Genomic DNA, 21,754 nt, shown 5'->3' with positions numbered 1-21,754 from the left:
TGGGGTGATAACAAAATTAGACAAAGGAGGGTGGCAATAAAAACACCCTATAGTATATACGAGCCTATGATTGATAGTGACGATAAGGCTTAGAACACTAGTTTGGACTTAGCATAAAATTACAGAGAGAGCTTTCGGCACTTCATGTGCCGAAAGCTCACCTTCAAGAACAAAAGACACTCATATTACGCTGTAAAGTGTGATATGTTTTGTGGCGAACAAGGTACCAGCAGGTATAGGGAGAACTTGCCAAATAATGTCTATATTGTGCAAGGATCTTGATAAGTACACAAAAGTCGAAAGAGCAGGTGCACTGGGTTTGCACTTTGTGAACAGTACTGGACTACCTTCATTATTTCAAACACTTTACAAGAATAAAAGTGTCCAAATGTGAAATGCGGAAGTAAAATAACCAACGTAGCTACGAGAAGGCAAGCAGCCCCGCACGCTGCACATTTACCATATTCTGGTATCGATCCTAAAATGGGCACAGCAATTGAAAGAAGACATGTCTTGAATTGCTTCATTGCACAATAACGCTGAAATATGGCAAATGAGTATTTTAATCATCGCGTTGTAGGTAATCTGCACATACATATATAATGTCTAATACGATACCACTGTACCAGAAACGGATGGCATCTACTATAGCAACAAAAGTGATCTCTTAACAGGATCACTCCTCGTTGAAGAAGTGGCACCTCCTGCTGGGGTTCATGGGCGTGTGGGGCTTGCAAGAAAAGGCGCGTGCGAAAGCGGCCATGTTTCTGAGCACCAACGAGCACAGGTGGTCCATGCCGCACATGGTGCGACAGAGGGTCACGAAGAAGAGCATGTCCGGAGTGAGCGAGACGTTCTTGTTGATGACGTAGCGGCTCGGTTTGTCCTCACTCTGCTCCCGGTATGCCCGGTACGCCACCTGAGCGCTGGCCACCTGCATGAGCAATCCGGACCTGCCGGCCACGCAGCTGACCATGTGCTCGAGCGCCTTGCGCGTCGTCCTCGACATCCAGCTTCGCACCCTTCTCTTGGAGTCCATGAAAGAGCCCATCTGCGTGATTATTGTGGAGAGGTGAGTTGGCACGTTCATCTTAGGGCAAGCCCGTAGCTAAAATGAGAGGCGTGTCCTAGACACCCCCCCCCCACCAAAAATTCGGATGGAGGTGGGCGTTTTACCCAAGCGAAAAAGTAATAAAAATAGGGGATCTTTCAAGGTCTTCAACAACTGGGTCCCCGCCACCCACCTCGAAGGAACTACTAAGTTACGGAGCTGCCTCCGAGATTTGTGAGTGCTCTTAATCTTGAAAGACATTTGTTGCAGACCTATCATGGCTGATGCACGTGCTTGTTTAGGCCGCAATCCGCCATTTACATTTTTCTGTGCTGCTCTCTACCATTTCGGTAGGGTGTTGGTAAAGGTCGGGTCAACCAGTACTGCTAGAAGGAGAACCTTTGAGATCTAGAGGCGTGGGTGTTTCGCGACATTCCGCTCGAAACCGCGCAGGCGCCGCACCAACTTGTGAAAGGCATATTTCAGTTTAGGCATGCTAGGTTATTCCTATTACTGCTTGTTTACAAACAAACGACCATTATCTCAGTTCAATGCAGCGCTAAGTTCACCACAATTCAAAACAACTTCGAGAAAGTTGTGTGCGAGACAATTATTAGAGAGCATTTCATTGCACTGTTGATGCAACTGCGTGCCTTTGAGTTAAGCGTTTTACTGTGAACAAGACACCTTTTTAAGCAAGATATTAACGCATTAGTTTCATGAACTTTAGATAGGCACTGTGGCCCGGTATTCCACTCAAACCTGACATGACGCACTTGTATCACGGCGCTTATTCATAACGGTCTGTATATGGATGCGTTCAGCTGAGATTTAGGCAACTCCTATCAACTTCTCCCTTGGTTAGGCCACAGGAGTGAGCTGTTCCTGAATCACTGGTATCTTTCCAGCGGCTGCGCTACAGTCTTCGCATTTTCTGCGCTCCTGTTCTGTTTCAAATAGTCTTCCTGCCACAGCAGCTTGTGCCGGCTCAGCTAATATACGCGAAGATACATTCCTGAGACAGCTTGAACAATTCTGATTGCGTAAACAAATAACCCTTCCACGTGACGTCACAAACACACACAACACACACACGCGTATGCGCGCAAACACGTACATGCGTGTGCGCGCGAACGGTGTCAGTGCGAGGTTATATGTATACTCCTTAAACATAAATAACCATCTTCAAGGTGTTAGGCCAATGCCCTAACACATGTGCTAATGTAACTTGCATTGTCTGGCAGAATAGAACGCCTTTCAGAATTTTCCGCTCTCAAGCACGGGCCTTCAAACGCTTGATCATTGTTCCGCATGGCTCACTGTTTCCTCGAGAATCGAGAATTTAATTCTCGCGAGGTAGGAAGTTGAAACACAAGACGATTATTTACAATGCTGTCACCGGTAAATTGCTGTTGCAAGATTTCACCGGTGACTTGCAGGCGTGTAGCCAGACATTTTGGGGGGTAGGTGTTGGTTAGTGGTTCGTAAGGAAAAGGAAGAAGGCACCTAATTTCTGTCTGCCTACGGGCGACACGGCGCAGTGCCTTCATTCACTTGACTTTGGAAGGGTAACCCCCTTCAAGTGCTCAATTTTTACTCTCTATGCCATGGCGAAAAAAATTTCTGGGAAGGGAAGGGGAGGGGCACGAGTCCGGAGTGTCACTCCCAGGCTACGCCCCTGGTGACTTCGTATAGTATGACTGGTTGTCAAGCGTGTTTCTATATGTGTGTAGGTTTCCGTTTGCAATATGCGAGGATTTTTCCGGGCTCTGAATGTATTTTACAAGCGCATCTTTTTATATCTAAAAACCATGGTGGTTTCCCAGCTGCACCGGAACACGAACCGAGTAACTCTCGCATTGGGTGGGGACTCCTTGACAGTTCGACCATCACTGCGCTTGGGAATGATGAAACCTCATTGTTTGTTTAATGCAATGCAGCTTATGGCCGGGGCTTGTTTCTTGTCGAATTTGTCATTTGTCGGTCGTCGTAGCCACGCTAGTACTCGGAGTGCCCACTAGATGGCTGTGCGACAGAGCACTCGCTCCACTCCGGCATGTGCTCTGGTAAGAGTGGAGACCACTAGCGGCGCTGTTCTGCACTGTATAAAAAAAGTGCTTACTACTTTCTGTCTCGTACACAGAACATAGTATAGTATGAATAAAAGCATGAGCACGAGCGCTGTGGGGGCGAGGGCTCGCAAAGCAGCTGTGTGTGCACCCATGAACATTTATGGTGATGAATTCGGAACTTTCACAGATGGTGGCGTCGTCATGCGGCAGCCGTGATAACTGTCGTTTGGGGGATGGCCGCGAAACCAGCTTATGCCAGCGTTCAGTCGGCTTCACTTTGGCGGTTCGTGGGTGCTTTATATTTAGTCGCTGGCTAATTTCACAACAGTTATTCTGAATTTGGCTATGAACTACCGCAGTCGGGCAAGTACTGCGAGTCGTAGTAGCAATTATTTATTCTTCAGGGTTTGCTCGCTGTACAAGAATCAAAAAATGTGTTGGGGTCTACTGTGCACATGCCGTGCTGTCAAAGGCGAGGTTCCCTGCTTTGCACAAGCAATAAAACTGCAAGAGAGGGAGAACAAAAACGTATTTGTTCTTGCAGTGCTTTGCTACCACATTGAGCACGCTTCAGCACGTAAATACAACTAAGGGCATTTCCTTTAGAATGGCATCACGGCAGCGTTTCTGCTGTGCAAAAAGATAAGTCAGAGCGGTGCGTGAACTCACCTTCATCGTTTAGGTGCTCCTGAATATGGCTCTTGCATGTATTTCCACGGTCGGCTAGCCAGCAAGCCCAGTACTTGCATTGTGCTCACAAAGCTGTATGTGCATTCCTTCACACCTCAACCCGGCATTCAAAACATCGTTTCCTTTATTACTACACAGCACACGCGTTTTTGAACACGTTGTGTTGGATATGATACATACTAGAGTCAATGACCTTCTATGCAGAGTCTTGACAACATGGTGGCTGCAGCCAAAAATACTACGCAGTGCGAAGTGATGGGCACACCAGCGGCAGCAGCCGGCTGCACGATCCCCAAACGACAGCCATGTTGGACTTACAATAGCGCCTTCTCCAGGCGGTGAAAGTTGCGAATAAAGACCACCTCTTTACAAAACCTGTGGCTGCTTCCCATAAAGCTCAGCGTTCTTTTGACGGGGAGATTTATGCGATTTTTTTAGATTGTTTTTGGCTCACAATGGTTACGTGAGCTCTAGGGCTTTTGTGCTTATTTTTCGTGGTTGTTGCAGAGTTCTTAACAGAATAGATAGTTCTGAACACAACAAGTTTACACCGTACGTGCCCTAAATAGATATTTCTGATCGCAGCGGTGTACAAGTGCCACTCGCCTTCGGGTCGAAGCTCCTGACCAGTTGCCTCGCAACGGCCGCACCCAAGCCGCCGTAGTTTACCGAAGCCGGTGCGCCAACGTAGAAAAAGGGAGGCGCTGCCATGGCAGGGTTCACGTACACCGTGTTCCACCAGTACTCGTACTCCACCAGGAAGGAGTACATGCTGTGGCGGTGCAGCATGGTGTCGTTCACGGGCCAGCCGGGGAACGTGAGACGATGCAGTTTGGCAGCCTGCGCGGTCAGTTTTGAGCGCCGCAGTTATAGGGCCGTACGCGTGCTTGCTCGAAATACACATACAGGTATCGTTGAGCCAATCCCTCCTAGAATAATACTATGCCCGAGATGTCGCCAGCTTTGCCATTAGAGGCAAGCGGCCACACGTATTCAGCGGCCGCTGTGTGGTGGCGCTAGCGACTGTATCACCAGAGCCCGCGAGAGCGACGATGTCGGCAAAATTGTGTCGATGGAGTGGTGCAGCTGGCTGCTTCGTGTAGGTGGTTGGTTGCGCGTTCGTGAATTGCCTTGGAGAAGCGTCAGTTCAACAAACGCCAGTCACTTCATGGTGGTACAAACCTCGGCTGCAGTTTAAGAGCTTTTCGCTACAGGCGTTCTCTTTCGAGCAGCTTTGCGGCAGCGTCCCTGTTACTCTTATGTGCCCAATACGCTGTTGCGTGTTGGCACCCGGTCATCTCTCAGAATCGCCTCGTGTCACTCAAATAGCTCTTCGAAGGTAGGAGGAAATAACTTTATTAAAGAAAAAAGCGGCAAAATGTACGAGAATTGTCTCCTTCCCCTAGGTGGTAGCCATGAGTCCTTGAGCTCTGGCGGCATCCTCGGCTTGCCGAAGGACGTCGAGTTGCACTTCTGGGTCTGCGCTTACCAGTGCGGTCTCCCATTGCTCTCTATTGCTCTAATTTTCAAATTTCCCTGTCACTGAGGGGCAAGCCCACACTATAGAATTAAGATCCGCACTTTGATTGCAAAACTTACACAAATGTGAGTATATCTCTGGGTAGATGTAGTGAAAAGTTACCGGGTTCGGGAACCTGTTGGTTTGTAAGAGTCGTCATGCCGTCGCCTGCTGCTTGTTGAGCGAGGTATGCGCCGGGGGGGGGGGGGGGAATCGGACCTTTCCTAGCCTGTAGTGTTTTGTGATCTCTCCATGACTAATCATGCGGTCCCTCTCCGCCCCGGACTTCGCGCTGCGCCTGTTCGGCCGGCCAGTTCTCGAGCCAAGTCGTGCGCGATTTCGTTTCCGGGGAGGGAGGAGTGAGCAGGTGCCCATGCAATATGAACTATCTGCTCGTCGAAAAAGTTTGCCAGAATTCTTAGCGCTTCCGGTGAAATCCTTCCCTTGGCATAATTTCTAACAGCGGTTTTGGAGTCGCTGATCACGACTTCGGCTTTTGTGGAGGCTATTGCTAGTGCTATAGCCGCTTCCTCCGCAACTTCTGCCCTATCTGTACGCACACTTCCACTGACGTTGGAATCCCTTTGAATATTTGTTGCTACGATTACCATGCTTCGGCCATTCTCGTATTCTGCTACTTCTACGTAGACCACGTCCCAGGCGTAGCCGAACTTTTTACGTAGGCTTTTCACCCTTCTATCCTTCTAGCGTGGTGATGCTCAGGATGCATATTTCTAGGTAATGGAGGCACCACGATATGCCCCCTTGCCTCCCGTGGAATGCCCTTTTTTACCCCATGTTGCACATTGTTCGTGACGCCAATTGTGTCCAGAGTATGCCTGCCCATGGGGCACTAAGTTAACCGATCATACTGTGCTACCGTGTGGTCCTCTATTAGCTCTGCGAGCGTGTTATGTAGCCCTAGAGCCAAGAACTTGTAATTCGACGTATTTAACGGTAGACCTATTGATTGTTTATAGGCTTTCCTAAATATGCAATTTATTTTGCTCTGTTCGGCTGCGTGTAGTTTAAGATATGGGGCAACGTACACAATGCGGCTGACTACAAAAGATTGGACTAAACGAACTAAGTTGTGTTCCTTCATACCGTAGTTTTTGTTGGCTATTCGTTTGATCAGCCTGCTTGTTTGGTAGACGCTGTTCTCTAATAGCCTAATAATTTTTCTATTGTGCCCATTCTCAGATATGCGGAGGCCGAGAACTTGCAGGTTCGCTAACAGGGGAATTTTACTTCCCCCTGCAAAAAATCGTGATGTCTGGCATTTCCTGTATGCTTTTGCGTCCCCTACATGTGGGCCTATAAGTGAGAAATTTCGACTTTTCGGGAGAACATTTTAGCCCCTGACCTTCTACATATCTCTCTACAGTGTCAACAGCTTCTTGTAGTATGTTTTCAATGTCGCCGTCACTCCCACCCGTCACCCAGAAGGTGATACCGTCTGCGTATATGCTATGTCTGAGGCCCTCAATCTGGTCAAGTTTGCGGGTAGGCCAATCATCGCCACATTAAATATCAGGGGAGACAACCCCAAACCCTGTGGCGTCCCCCTACTGCCCAATTCAATCTCTTCATACCTTTCCTCTCCGACCGCAATTCTTGCAGTGCGGTCGGATAGGATGTCTCTCACATATGCGTAGGTGCGCTGTCCTATCCCCAATCCCTGAAGATTCTCTAATATGGCTCTGTGTGGGATGGTATGGAAGGCCTTAGTGAGATCAAGGCCGAGGATAGCCTTAGAGTCTAAAGATCTGGTCCCCACGTCGAGTATTTGATGCTTAATATGTAACATGATGTCCTGCGTTGATAGTTAAGGTCTGAAACCAATCATGGTATGTGGGAAGAGTCCGTTCTCCTCTATGTAGGTAGTGAGACGCGTAAGGATTATGTGCTCCATGAGTTTTTCTATACATGAAGTCAGTGAAATCGGTCTAAGGTTATCCAGCTGGGCTTTCTTTCCCGGCTTCGAAATCACGATGACCTGAGCAGTCTTCCATTGACGTGGGATAGTCCCACTCTTCCAACACTTATTCATGTACTCAGTAAGTGCCTTAATGAATTCGTCGTCCAAGTTCCTGAGCGTCTTATTAGTTATTTTATCAGGCCCGGAGCAGACCTCGGGTTTAGTCGAGCGAGCTCAAATCTAACCTCAACCTCCGTTATATCAGCATCGAGTATAAGGTTGTCCTGCCCTTTGTAACTGGAAAGTTGTTCTTTTGTTGCCTCTGCGAAGTACTTTTTTCGTAGCACGTGGAAGAGCTCCTCCTCTGTTCCTTCATAGTTATGTATTACGTGTTGCAACTTATGCCTCTGTACAGTCTTTGTACTTTGCGGGTCTAGCAGACTTCGGAGAACGTTCCAAGTCTTTGACATCTTCATTTCTCTATCCATCAAGTTACACGTGGCCTCCCACTGTTGTTGGGTCAGCCGATTCGCATGGAGCACTATCTTCTTCTCTAATGCAGCTACTTTCTTTCTTAAGTTACGATTGTATTTTTGTGTTTTCCAGAGCTTTGGGATGCTAGTCCTTGCTTTCCACATTTGCAACAGTTTGCTGTCCATCTCCGCCATTCCCGCTTCTTCGGGAACAATTTTAGTGGCTTTCTTGACACTCTGTTGGAGCTTCTCTACCCATTTTTCTATATCTACTAAGGTATCATCCGAATCCTCCTCTCGAATCTTGCGGAAATAATCCCATTCTACAAGTGCCAGATTTCTGCTTTGCTTTTTTTTGAGGGTCTGCATGCACCGTCGTAACTACAATATAATGATCGCTGCGAAAATTCTCTTGCGTGTTTACCCATCGCGAGTCTGCTACGTTCTTCATAAAAGTTAGGTCCGGTGTTGTGTCATTACTAACGCTGTTGCTTATTCTTGTGGGCTCCTCAGGATTCGTTATCAGCGTAAGGCCCTCGTGTTGAGCATCTGCCCATAAGTTGCGTCCCTTTATATTCTCAACAGTGTATACCCAAGCAGCGTGCGGTGCGTTGGAGTCGCCGAATATGACGAGAGCCTGTCTCTCCGCTATGCCCAAGGCTTTGTGGAAAAGTGGACCAAACTTGAGCTTGTCGCGGTGGGCTATAAATGTTAAGCACGAAGAGGCTTCCCTCTTTTTTACGGGAGGGTATTATTTCTATAAGGACGTGGTCTATGCTGTGCACTCCGGTATCATGCTCTACAGCCGTGAGGTTTCTATGCACCAGAGTTGTGACAGTCGCCTTCTCACCGAAAGTACTATACGACTTGTACCCAAAAACTTTGCCGTCTCCCCGGTCTCCTGCAGGGCGATGACATCTGGCGCCTCCCTGTTTATCACGAATTGCTGCAGGTTACCTCGTTTCCTACGGTGCCCGCGGCAATTCCACTGTCAAATAATGTAATGTTTACGTGACGCCATGCTTACTTATGGGATCCTCCCCAGTGGTCTTGCTAGTTTCTACTGTGGCTGTTCTGCTATACGGTTTTAAATTAAGCGGCCCCGCACCAGACGACCTAATGTCCTTCGGCGTGCTCTCTATCGCTAATACGCTGAGCTCGAGTCCATCAAATCTCTGCTTTATTTCGACGTGCATGCAAGTAATTTGGTTTTGTATTTCATCAAACATTTCTTTGAACAATCCCTTAACCTCACTAATCAAAAAGTTACCGGATTTTCTCCCTCTTCCTGCGCCCTCCTTTTAGTGGTGGTGACTCCCCACTCGTTTGCGAGGGAACAGATGTTGGGGCTCGATTAAGCGTTGGTATTTTGCTAACAGAGGGAGTGTTAGGCGTCGCACCCACGTTGCGCACCTCCTGAAGCTTTGCATTTTCTTCTTTCAGTTGCTTGATCTCTTCTTTAAGCGTTAGGTTCTCTCTAGGGATCTGTTCTAACATTTTTTAATCTGCATCATTTCCTTTTCTAAGGCGGCCTCTACAACATTACTTGGAGAAGCAGTGCCGGGGACCACACTTGCAAAGCTCACCTGCGTACTGCCGCTCCCTCAAGTGGCTCTCGAGTGGGACCTTAGCCTTGATCTTGATCTCGGTTTGGAGCGGGACCTGGACTCTTAGATTCTTTCCCCCAGTAAGCTTTGAGAAGCATGTGGAGTGGTCTCGTGCGTGGCCGTTCGCACCCTTTTAGCTGTTAGTGTCCTTGTCCGACTGCTGGCTGGTTGTTGTGTTGTGGTCCTCGTCAAGGCATACGCCGACTTCCTTGTACTGGTAGCGGGCTTCAGCGCACGCTGCCCGTGCTTCCTCCTCGTCCCGACTCGTCCGTTCCCAGTGACGCCTCCTAACCAGGTACGGAATCTTGTATCTTGCCCTACATTTCTTGTCTCCAGTCGGGTGATCTATGCCACATAACTTGCATTTAACTTCACAATGGTGATCTTGCGCTGGATTACCACTTCCACATCCCCTGCACACCTTGTCATTGGGGTAGGGACACACATCTGCTCTATGTCCAAGTCTCCCACAACCGTAGCAAACATCGAAGTGTTTTCTGTATAGCATGCACTTAACTAGCATTGCTCCATGCCTTACATATCTCGGAACGCGAAACCCCTTTAACAGCACAATAATATTGTCCGTGTTTCCCATTCTTCTTGCATGAAGGACTCCTGGGTTACGTGGTGTGACCAAGTTGCTGAGGATGTCTTCTGGACTCTCTTTCTTGGACACCCCTCGTATAATTCCCTTTGACGTGTTTTCCGGGGCTGCCCTGTACGCACAGGTCTCAAATTCCTGGTGACCTATTCGTAGTTCGGTAACAGCTCCATACTGCCGGGCTCGATCCTCGCACGGCATACTGATGACGAGTATTTTCTGCGTGTTGTGGATGCACATACTGTCTTCCCCAGCCGCTTCCCGGCCGACCCCCGCAGCGTTGCGCAGGCAGCAATGTATGCAATCCATCCTGTGTTCTCAGACGTTAAGTTCACCACGCGGACGCACAATGACCCTATAGTCTTCCGTTGGCAGATTAGGCAGTCGACTCGCCTTGATGATTTGTCGAGCGTTTCGCTCATTCTTTCATTTGTTTGCTGGCGCTTTTCCTGTGAAGGACGTTTCTCGCTGCGTATTTCCCGCTGAGCCGGGCTCCCGGTCGACCTGCGTCTTGGCACCTTTTCGCACTTCGCACCAGCCTGACCCTTTTTCAAACTCTTCTGGGGATGTCTTCTCCATCCACAGTTACGACCTCCATCTTGGCATAAATCGGGCCTTCAAAGAGGAACGGGGGGCTCCGAACAGCTCTGACGGCGCGTTCGACCAAGCTCTCCACCTCTACGAAGGTATGTGAAACTTTTTTCTGAAGCTTGGCGAATATTTCAAAAGCTCGCCAGGAACTGGCGTTGCAACGTTTTCTCTCGATGTCTGTTTTTTACGCAGCATCGCCAAATTATGACAACTTCACGTTGCTTGTGCGTTCGCGATGCGTTAAGTATTGCTCCAATATGACCAACTCCTCCGTTGTTTTTAACAACGCTGGCATTGTTCCAGCCGACGCGCGTCGCGTCGTCTGCTCGAGTTACCAATGGCGCCACTTCGGGTTGCAAGGAGTATTGCGAGAGGTTCTAGCAACTGTATCAGGTCGGCCAAGAAGGAAAACGAAAAGGGCAGGGCTGCGCGTTTGCGGCTTACGTCACAGGGATAGTTTTTTTTCTAGGAGGCATTGGTTCAGCTTATGTGTCTCATGTGCCATATTCACTTTCCAAGAAAGAAATAAGTCCAAATAGCTTGTTTTTCTTTGTCAGACACAGCATTGAACACACAATGATACTAGGAGTAGTATAGGGGATGTTAATAGACGTAATAGTAATGTAAAGACGAAGAAGTAAAAGGGGACGTAAGGGTATGCTGAGACCAGCAGGATCCGAACCAGCAACCTACGAACGGCGCGTCCGATGCTCTCCTTAGCATCGTTTCCTAATAGTATGATAAATGCGTACTATCCGGATGCCATATTGACATAATTTTCATGCAATACTGCAGGTGATTAACGTTGGCTAAATTTGGTTAGTTTGGAATAATTAGCACCCGCATTACAGGAATATCGCTGTAATTCGGGCGCTCTCAAACGCATGGCCCACCATGGCCCGGCGCTACGTCGACAGGATGCTCTGCGAACACCTGTCCTCCAGCCTGAAGTTCAACAATTTCGGCTCACAATGAATACTGCCGAACCATGGGAAACGTTTCCGATGACGAAGTTAATTCAAACAGTTCTTCCCTCGTCTCAGCTAAACACTGGTATGCATAAAGTCAGCTTCCGTAATATGGCTCTAATATATTCGTATTGGGGCAATATTGAGCTTCCGTATTAAGCTTGCGTATTTAACCGTCAAAGTGTCCTTAAGAATGAATAATGTTTTATCACATTGTAAATCATACCCGCATTAGTTTTTGCCTATTTTGATAAACAATGCTATAACCGGCAAAGATGCAACGACCTCGCTGCTCTCAATTATTCTTTTGTGAGACGTCAAGTCTCAAAGCGGTTGTCATATGTTGAAGTCTAACTGGAAATAACAAACACTATCTTGTAAATATCAGCGTGATCGGGACGGAGCACTACGATAGAAACACGCAGTATACGAGCGTTGTTCCGTTCCGATTGCACTGATCTTTACAAAATGCATCAATTAGCGCTCGCGCACCTCTCCAATAAGTTTCGCCAGCTTTTAATCGTTCTGGGGATCGACACCAATATGTTTCTTAAAAATTGACGTCAAACTTTCTACATAAATGACACATGTGCGAGATAATGAAGAGTACTTTCAAAGGACAACGCTATAGCAGACATTACGTCCAAACCAACCTCATCCCGCTCCAATTGCGCTTTTCTGTACTTGCCCTTGCGGATCTCAACTTTTTTTAACGAAGCCAGCTATCTGTGGTGGGAATGAGACCCCCGCTGTAATTTAATGACTTCTGGTCACTTAGGAAACTTGCGTAAAAAAGTATGATTTTAACGTAAGTCATAAGCAGACAAGGACTAAGCATGTAAACGCGACCAGCGATCGTCCACTTTCTTGCCTAATCCTTGATTTATTCAACAACTTGACCAGCTGGCCATTCTATTGATCATTAATATGACCACAGACCCAGGTTACCTCTAGCCATCCACGGAATGGCGAGTGTGCTGAGCGTGGCAAGGTCTCCACGGAAGCGTTGCTGGTGGACTTGAAGGGCTCGAAGTGCGTCAGACTCACTATGGCCACCGCCTCGGTTCGCGCCTCTGCGTCAATCCAGGTGGTCGCCTCGGAGATCAGTCGCTGGGTGGTGTTGCGCAGCTTTTCGAAGATGGCGGTTACGCTGCCCAAGAAGATGGAGCCTCCGAGCGCCACGCTCCTCTCGAGGAAAATCCTCCTCCGGAAACGGTTCTCGGTGATCATGTAGCACATTCCGGGCACGAAGCGAGCCACGGCCTCTTCGTCGCCGTAAGTTGCCACCGCTGCCGTGTACGAATTGGTGAAGGAGTACTCGTCGATGAAACCCCACGCCAATTGATCCAGCAAGTCTGCGTTGCTGAACCTTAAATGTAGAATGAGAATACGGGGTGACATGAAATTTTAGAAGCAATTCTACCCGACGAAGGTGGCCGACCAGCAGGGTGGTCGTTGGGTGGACATGAAAAGGCACCATAATCTAAGCCAAAGGTAGCCCAAGTAGCCATGTCATTTATTACTATCGCCAATTTTTTAGCCAAATAGAATCGCAGTGGTATTAAAAGTCTAGTTTTTACTAGGGATGAATGAATAAAACAATTTTCAATAAGTAAAATCAAAAGCTAAAAAGTAGCAAGAAAATAGCCATGTCACCAGCAGGAAACTTTTGTCGCTAAACTGGTCATGAAATAACCAATTTAGTGCAAGGTAGCCACCACCGGCAACCCTGGCTGACCAGTAATGCCAATAAGGAAGCGAGGGAATTTCCGAAAGCTCGTTACGTTGCTTGCCACAACCTTAATACAAATCACGAGATATTAAAGCCTGGAAGCGAGCATACAGTACATTGACATGATAATAATGGGGGCGCTGCGACAAACCTTCGCCCCCCGCCCAACTACCCACCCGAAGCGGAATCGTGCGCACGTTACGACGTTCGTGGTTTTGTGTGGCTTGCCCCGGGTGCTCGCCACTTCGTGCGCGATCCTAATCGGTGTTTGCCGCCTATGCCATGACTTTTTTAGGTGGACTGATGCTAAGTGGAGGGTGTTGTCTCACAGGTGTGGCACATGCTTCAATACTAACGAACTAAATCAGTAATCTTTTAACCATATACGTAATCACTGCAGAAGACTGAGGATGGGCCGCGTTCCGAAGATGTAAAGTTGTACACGCTAAAGGCGTCGTCTAAGTGTCGTAAGCTGGGGCAGTTTTGTATGATAGCATCGCCAAAGCAGCACGAAGAAAGACAGTGGACTACGAGCGTCAACTTTCAACGGAACTTTCGATTGGGACAAAACATAAATATACACAAAGCAAGAGTCTGTACAATCAACGCGCTAAAAAATATGCCCACTCTTCACCAAAGAATCACCATAACACACATCCAATGGCACATCGTTAAAAATATTCCTGGCAATCTTTTTTTTTTTTTGGCGCGCAGACACATTGAAGTCTGACTGACACACGCATTGCGATGGTTTTCAGAGTTCTGCAGTTTCAACAAGTTCACAAGTTAGCTGGATGATGGTCTGGAACGAAACAAAAGAAAATCCAAAAACGGAAATAGATTCTCATGTCATGCAGTTCAGTGGTAAGTGAGTGCTGCTACTTGCCCGGAATTACCCTGGCTAGTTCTCACGACTGTAAAACCTATTGCAGCAGTGTACCATTTCTTCTTTGCTCCATAAATTCGTACCGCCATATTTTCAAATTTCTTTCTTTTTGCCCAAGGCCTCATATTTTTTTTATTTCTTCATATATCGCCTTCGTCTCGATTCTTTACAAGTGCTGCCAAGTTACATGTCCATCTCTCGTGCAATGCCCTGAATGCACTTATTCCTCACATAATAAGCAAGACACGATAAGAAGGGAATGTAAATATAGAGAACGAACAGAACCTTCCGTTCAAGTATTGTTTCGTTTATGTTCCGATCACCACATTCTCTAAATTATCGTAGTCACGCCTTTGAGCCTATACTACCACGTCAGGACGAAAGGCGAAAAAATAGCACTCCCCTCAAGTTCAGTATTCTAGCGGCTACGTTGTATTACACCCGTTTGGCTGTGTATGTTCTTCACCTCTTCGATGCACTGAATGTAATATATGTAGTACTAAATACCCCTCGAAAAGCATGCTGATTGTCGTGGTGACGATCATGTCGACGAGCAGCAGATTATCACTGGGCACGAGGTGGTGTGGATGGAGGTGCTTGTTGAGGTACTTCAGCCAGCGGTGGCTGCTCACGTTTGGCGTAAGCATGTCCAGGTGAACCATGCGCAGCTTCATGACGACACGGTTGGCGTTAGAGAGAGCGTAGGTGGCGATGCGGAGAAATTTTTCCTCGTCAGCCACCAGGTCGCGTACCTGGGCCAGCGGAGTATCACTGGCCCCGTACAGGTGGTACATGGCCTGCACGTACTTGATCCGGCGGCCATCCACCTTCGAGTAGTTGTACCAAGAGGTGCGCCGGACAGCGATGTGGTTAAAGCTCATGTACAGGCTGTACCTGCGCAAGATGTTCGAGTCCCCGTGAAGGATCAAGTTCGAAAACCTAAGATCACCTCGGTCGTTTGTTTTCAATCCGCCGTTTGCTTCGCATGTGAGGGTGGAAGAAAAACTACGAGTGAAGGGCGGGCACCAACACCAGTCAAAGCTTAGCGAAGGTATTTGGCACGCATATAACGAAGCTATGCGTATACGGTGAAGCGGGTTGATTCTAACTCAATGGGGGCTCTAAAATTGTTCGAATAAAGTGGAGTTCAAGTTAGCGGGCGCGCGCTATGAAATGTGCTGACAACGCACCAAACCGCAAGGACATAGGCCTAGGAAGCCACCTCTGGACTCATAGCCGTGAATTAGGCGATATTAGGGGCGAAGTTCCTTATGGCGTGACTTGTGCGTCCCTCGTAGTACGTAACCATTAGAGGAACATACCCGAAATAGTGGTCTTTACAATGTCTGCTGGATGGGGGCACTTGTATATGATGAATACAAGATGAAAAGATGTAAGATGCCTGTGCTTGGAGTTTTCGCTAGACATATGGACGGACGAACGGACTGACACACGCACGAACGGACAGACAGACGGTCGCACGGATGGATGGACAGACAGAGGGATGGCCGCAAAAAGGGATGGACGAACAGACAGACGAATGAACAAACGGACGGATGCACCAAGGATCACACAGATAGGCGGACGCAAGAACGAATGGACAGACAGACTGACGAACGCTGCGCCCCACCAATCATCATTCACTCCGTGGATATGCTGTGATTTTTTACACTTTAATGCAGTTGCACTGAGCGAGATGCACAAACTGGTAACTATAGAAACAAGAGACTCGGGGAACAGTCGGGACCTGCCTTGTAGCCAGCTGGCGTAGATGACAGACGGCCAAGCTGAGTCTCGGGCATGAGTTATTTCCACTATGCTGGTCCGCGTGTGGATGCCAGTACCTTCTTATGCTCCTTTTTCATCGAAGTGGCCAGCATCTTCATTCACAATGCATACCAAGTGCGCATCGTGGCAACGTGTGCAGTACAACTCAACTGGCAGGCTTGAAAGAGCCCCAAGAGCTTGTCTCGCCCGAGACTAAATAAAGTTGTTTCTCTCTTGCTCTCTTTTCCCCGAGACCCAAATTTCTTTTTAGAAGTCCATGAATAATTCATGTTCTAAGTTTCAGTGTAAACCTTGGAAATATTCTACCCGTTGTACCCATAGGGCAAAATAATCATACCCTGCACTCTGACCGCATCATTGATAGCACCCACTCTTGTGGGGCACCCCTTCCAAGCTACGGCGTTGTATCGAACGTGACCAACACCGGCGCCTTGAGGTATCGGAGCGCATCGACGGGATCAGTCACAATAGAACGCGATTGGCACGTCTTCGTTCTTGCATGAGTGGGCGGTTTGTGGCCGGGTTACAGGGTGAACACGTGCAAAAGGGAGCCACCTAAACTGCGACAATGCGGCGTCTGATCAAGGAGCATCGCCGCACGCACCATCACGTGATTGGCTGATGGAGTGTGAGTGGAGAGAGAGCCTTAATACTATAGTGAAAGAGAACCATTTCGACGTCACAGATAGGATGCGTAGTTTTGTGATATACGACAGCTTTGCTTTCACGACACCACTTGCATCGTCCCCCGTGGCTGCACTGGTTCTTCGTCGCGATTTTGCGATGCGAATTAGACACGAGTGTGGCCACCGGGGGCACCGATTCACAGTTTGCTTGTCCATGTTATCATATATTACCGCTGGTTTAGGCACTGAGCTTCAAAACAAAGGGAAGCACGCACGGTGTCTAAAACAAAAGCGCAGAAAATGCGGTGTTTTATCAGACAAAGTCAACCCGGCATCCTTTTAGTGACGTCATTACGTAGGTGGTGCCACGGTATGTCTTCAATGCCAATAATAGCCCTCCACAATTACAGATTATTTTTTAAGAAAGAGATAGAAAACACTCCACTCGGTACATGTAACTCTTGACACAACGCATGTCAGTAAGATATTTGTGCTATTTTATTAATAGTCACTTCACTTTTCTGAACGCGTCAGCAAGCTGCAGTTTTTTCCAGTGCCACAGACGACAAGCGGGGTCGCAATCGAAATGCAATGTTCGCTGATTGCGGGCAGCCATCACTTTGACAGCGGTACGAGACGCATGCCGAACCTGACAACTTTGCGTAAATAACCACACGTACTGCACCCACGTAAGTTTCACTTCATTGCCAAGAAACATTGTCTGCGAGTATGACATCCGGGGCACGGACGGACGCAGGTAGTCACCGTCAGTTGGAGACATTAAACTCTTTCGCCTTGAAAAATTACACAATCTCCCGCTAAAGGGAATGGTGTGAAGATGCTAAGCAGCGGGCGCTAACGCTTACACTTGCGGCGGCGTTGACGCTGGTGCTGATCGCGGTGTGGCGCAGGAGAGAAACCTGGGGAGGTACAAAGCACGCAGCGATGAACCGGTATTTCCAACTGTAGCATGCTGATGGCTGCTAATGGGCAATTAACGACAGACGACTCCGATTGTACAGAGAGACTCACAGTACGCTTTTGGTTAACGCGCACGCTGCGAATTGTTATTGCTCAACAACGCAAAGAATACACCTCCCACTGGCACTACCTTGGTGGTCAAGATCTAGTGCCTATATACAGGGTGCCCCAGGTATCTTTAGCCAGAGTTTGAAAATATGCCGACACACGCAATTACGGCGCGACCAAATGCATGTTGCTGGCCGTTGTCTCGAGGGAATAATACTATTCTTTGTGTTCTAATCCATTTGCAAATCAAAGCATAAATTGCAAACAGAAAAGGGTATATCTGTCCGAGGATATCATGTGGCTTTGTGATTCTTCGTTCATTAAAGCAAGGGCGCTGCCTCTTGGACGCAGAAACGAAACCTTTAAGTGGCCTCGCCCGCAGCACCTGCTCGTAAGAAAAGTGGCGGTGTCCATCTGCCTTCGGCCTACCTTTCCTCGGTGCTGAACCACTTTGGTTCCCGCGAAAAATGGTCAGGACAACATTTGGGCACTACGAAGCACAAAGATAGTAGGCCTTGCGCCTGAACCAACTATGCAGCGTGTGGTTCATAACGAAGCTTTGGCAGAAGCCTACTTATGCCGTTCCTTGAGAGGCAACAGCTGGAGACTCCCAACTATACCGCTTCAAACGCAGAGCTCATGGTTCGCCAGTAGTTGGAGTTACCTCCAGAAGATAGGAAGAGCAGCCCTTTAGAATTGTGGCACTCTTGGCAATGTGCAACAACTGCGATCTCTCAAATGACTAGAAAGTACTTGTGCATCTCAGCAACGTCAGTACCTGCAGAAGCCATGTTCTCCACCGCTGGTCAGACCATTTCAGAAAGAAGGAACAGGCTAAACAGAGCAAAGGTTGACATGTTTGTGTTCCTTCACCAAAATGCTTGGCTTACAAATGTTAATTAAATAAACGGTTCTGCGGTAGCGGCCAGGAAGTTGTTCATGCCACGGAACTGCAAGACATCGAATTCACCCTGCATAGTGTGGTCCAAAATGAAAAGAAAATGAAAGATCATACCTTCCTTTCGTTTGTAAGGTTTCACTGCTTCGTTTTGAGCATTATTTCCTTGGTGGACATATTCTGGCATTTTAGTTGAGGCTCTTTCATTCACAAACATTCCCCATAAATTAATGAAGCTGAGTACTGCGAACAGTAGCATGTTGTCACTGTTCTCCGCAGAACTATCGTTAAATAAATTATGGATAGTATCGATAGTTCTTCTTTTAAACTATCGATACTATCAATAGTTCATTTAACCACAGTTCTGCAATACTAATACATAATCGGAACTGCCGCAGCCCTCTATGATGGCATACCTCGTAATTCTGTGGACGCATAATCTTATCGTGGTTTTGGGACGTGAAACCCGGATATTATTAAATTACATGTGGGAAAAATAACACATGCCTCGTGTCGCCTGGCAGTTTCATGATGCTAAGCTCCATGACGGAAGTGACGCCCCATCTGATCAGAAGGTCGAGGAGTACATCCAAAGCGTCCTTGCCAGAGTCGGAGCCCGTGGACCTGCGTGGCCAGGGTAGTCCTCGGCTCCTGAGAAATTTCAGGATCTCCCTGAGGCGTCTGTCAGTGTTGTGGCTCCGTGACATGCAAGCCTTGTACAGCGCCGACAAGGCTGCATAAAGAAGCACAGCCTCTTTTTTAACGCGATGAATAGTTTAGAAAGCGTACGTGCAATTTGTTGAACTACATTCACGAATTGGCATCAAAAACACCATTTTCCGAGACAAGGCCGTGAGAAATCGGATGTGAAGAATGTTATAAAATACAGTATATTTAACTGAGGTGGGCTAAATAAGTATATTTAAGAGAATAACTGCACTGACGCATAATACAACACCTATAATTGTTAATCTAGTTGTCTTATTCCTCGTGCGCTTGCTTTCTCAATCTTCTCAACCATTGTACTCTTCATGTCCACACGTGCTCGTACAGTTTTCCGCACCTAGCCCCATATGTCGGTAAAACTTGTGGAACTCACTCAGACATAAATTATATATTGCCCTTGGGACTCGCTCGGACTCGCACTCACCAAAGCATTACTGATCAGGACTCACTCAGACTCACGGATTGGTCTAAGGCCGAGTGACTCGACTCACGAGTCCATTAGCATAGATTTATTTTTTTTCGACCATTGTGTCACTGCTCTATAAGGCCCACATTTCACGTTATCGGGGCTATTCTTGGCGCCTTTTGACGTAGTACCTTCGAATACGTATTATGTCATTATGTCAGTATAGTCGTTTTTCTCGTAAGAAATGACAACATGGCATACATTCGTCAAGAACTTCCTTGGAAGAGTTGGCAAGCTGTGGGGAGTGGGGAGGTAAAGGCACTCTTCTCCGTATTTCGCGCCTCTGATCAATAAATATTTAAAATGGTGTATGAAAAAGACTGCTTTTGAATAAGTGTGAGCAGACGTGAGTGTAAACGCGAATTTATGTAAGGCTGATAGTAATGTTGAAGATGAGTAGACGTCACCATTCGTAGGTAAAAAAAGGTGAAACTGATTCAGACTTATCTATATTTTCCTGAGCTGAACTTATTCAAATTCACACTCACAAAAATTTTCCTCACCCGGACTAACTCTGACTTAAACTCACCAACATATTACTCAACCGGACACTTTGACTCATACTCACGGTTCATTCGAAGGCTCAGAGAGTCCCAGTGAGTCGGCTTAAAAGTGAGTGCACCAACCTATGCCTTGCGCCAGCACAGGAGGCATGGTACGCTTTCTTTATCTCACCTAGTTTTTTGCACGGCCTCTGTGATCGGCCTGCCTTAGGCCAAGAAATGACGGCATACGGTCAGGTCATAGGGTCGCGTTATGTGTTGCCACAGTGACGCAATCATGATTTCACAAATGCTACTGATCTGTGAATACATGATTTTGTTACGTGGTGATTATTTGCATCACTTTAGTTGACCCCACCCTTGCCGATGCCGCTGGTCTCATTTCGCATTTGCAAGCAGTTAAGCATCATTATCATAATCATCATCATCATGATGATCAGCCTGACTGCTGCCACTGTAGGACAAAGGCCTCTCCCATGTTCCGCCAGTCAACTCAGTCCGGTGCTCGCTGCTGCCACTTTATACCCGCAAACTTTCTAATCTTATCTGCCCGCCAAGCCTTCTGTTTCCCACTCACCCGCTTGTCTCCTTCATGGAAATCCAGTCAGTTACTCGTAATGACCAGCGGTTACCCTGTGTATACGCGGTACGTGCCCGGCCCATGTCCATTTCTTCTTAAATGCAACTATGATATTCTTAACCCCGGTTTCTTCTCTGGCCCACTCTGCTCTCTTCTTGTCTCTTACAGTTACACATATCATTTTCCTTTCCATCGCTCGCTGCGTCGTGCTCAATTTAAGCTGAACCCTGTTTGTAAGCCTCCAGGTTTCTAGTTCGTAGGTAAATACCGGCGGTATGCAGCTGTTATATACCTTCTTCGTGAGGGCCAGTGGTGAATTATCATTCATGATTTGAGAATTCTTGTCGAATGTGATCTACCCCATCCTTATTCTTCTAGTTTTTTTTCTCTCTCATGGTTCGAATCCACGATTGCTACCTGTCCTAAGTACACACAGTCCGTTGCAACTTCCAGCGTCTCTCTATCTATATCGAAGCGTTGTTTTCTGTCAAGATTGTAGCACATTACCTTAGATTTGTGCATATTAATTTTCATATCTAGTGTTCTGCTTCACGAGTTTAGTTCCGTAATAATGAGCAGTGATTCGTCCCTCGAGTTATGCTAATCAAGGCAATGTCTTCAGTGAACCGCTGACTACTATGATACTCTCGTTTAACTCTTATCCCTACCTCTTCTTAATCCATTAGGCCCTGAAGACCTCCTGTAAACACGCGGCGAATAACACTGAAGAGATCGTGTCTCCCTGCCTTACTCCCTTCTTTATTGGTATTATGTCGCTTTTCTCATGGAGAACTATGGTGGCTTTGGATCCGCTGTAGATTCCATTATGTTTATGTAGGGTTTGTCGATGCCCTGATTCTGTTGTGCCTGCATTACTGCTGATGTATCGACTGAGTTAAACGCTTAATTCATGAAGGCTATGTAAATGGCTTGATTGTATTTTATTTATTTATTTATTTATTTATTTATTTATTTATTTATTTATTTATTTATTTATTTATTTATTTATTTACATACCCTAAGGACC

At 47.2% G+C, this 21,754-nt stretch overlaps 1 protein-coding gene across 1 annotated transcript in view; it reads right to left on the bottom strand.

The window, feature by feature from the left end:
* Positions 1–676: 676 nt before the first annotated feature.
* Positions 677–21,754, bottom strand: part of LOC142767782 (endothelin-converting enzyme 1-like) — a 67,196-nt gene continuing 46,118 nt past the window's right edge. The window contains exons 4-8 of the mRNA XM_075870020.1: positions 18,960–19,185; positions 14,619–15,005; positions 12,541–12,862; positions 4,420–4,653; positions 677–1,051 (exon numbers count right to left, since the gene is read on the bottom strand). Of these exons, the coding sequence (XP_075726135.1) occupies positions 677–1,051; positions 4,420–4,653; positions 12,541–12,862; positions 14,619–15,005; positions 18,960–19,185 (1,544 nt within the window). The remainder of the gene's footprint in view (positions 1,052–4,419; positions 4,654–12,540; positions 12,863–14,618; positions 15,006–18,959; positions 19,186–21,754) is intronic.

The sequence above is a fragment of the Rhipicephalus microplus genome, chromosome 7 (genome assembly GCF_043290135.1).
Source record: "Rhipicephalus microplus isolate Deutch F79 chromosome 7, USDA_Rmic, whole genome shotgun sequence".
Classification (NCBI taxonomy): domain Eukaryota; kingdom Metazoa; phylum Arthropoda; class Arachnida; order Ixodida; family Ixodidae; genus Rhipicephalus; species Rhipicephalus microplus.
The sequence above is the reverse complement of the archived record's forward strand: the minus strand, read 5'-3'. Positions and strand labels throughout refer to the sequence as shown.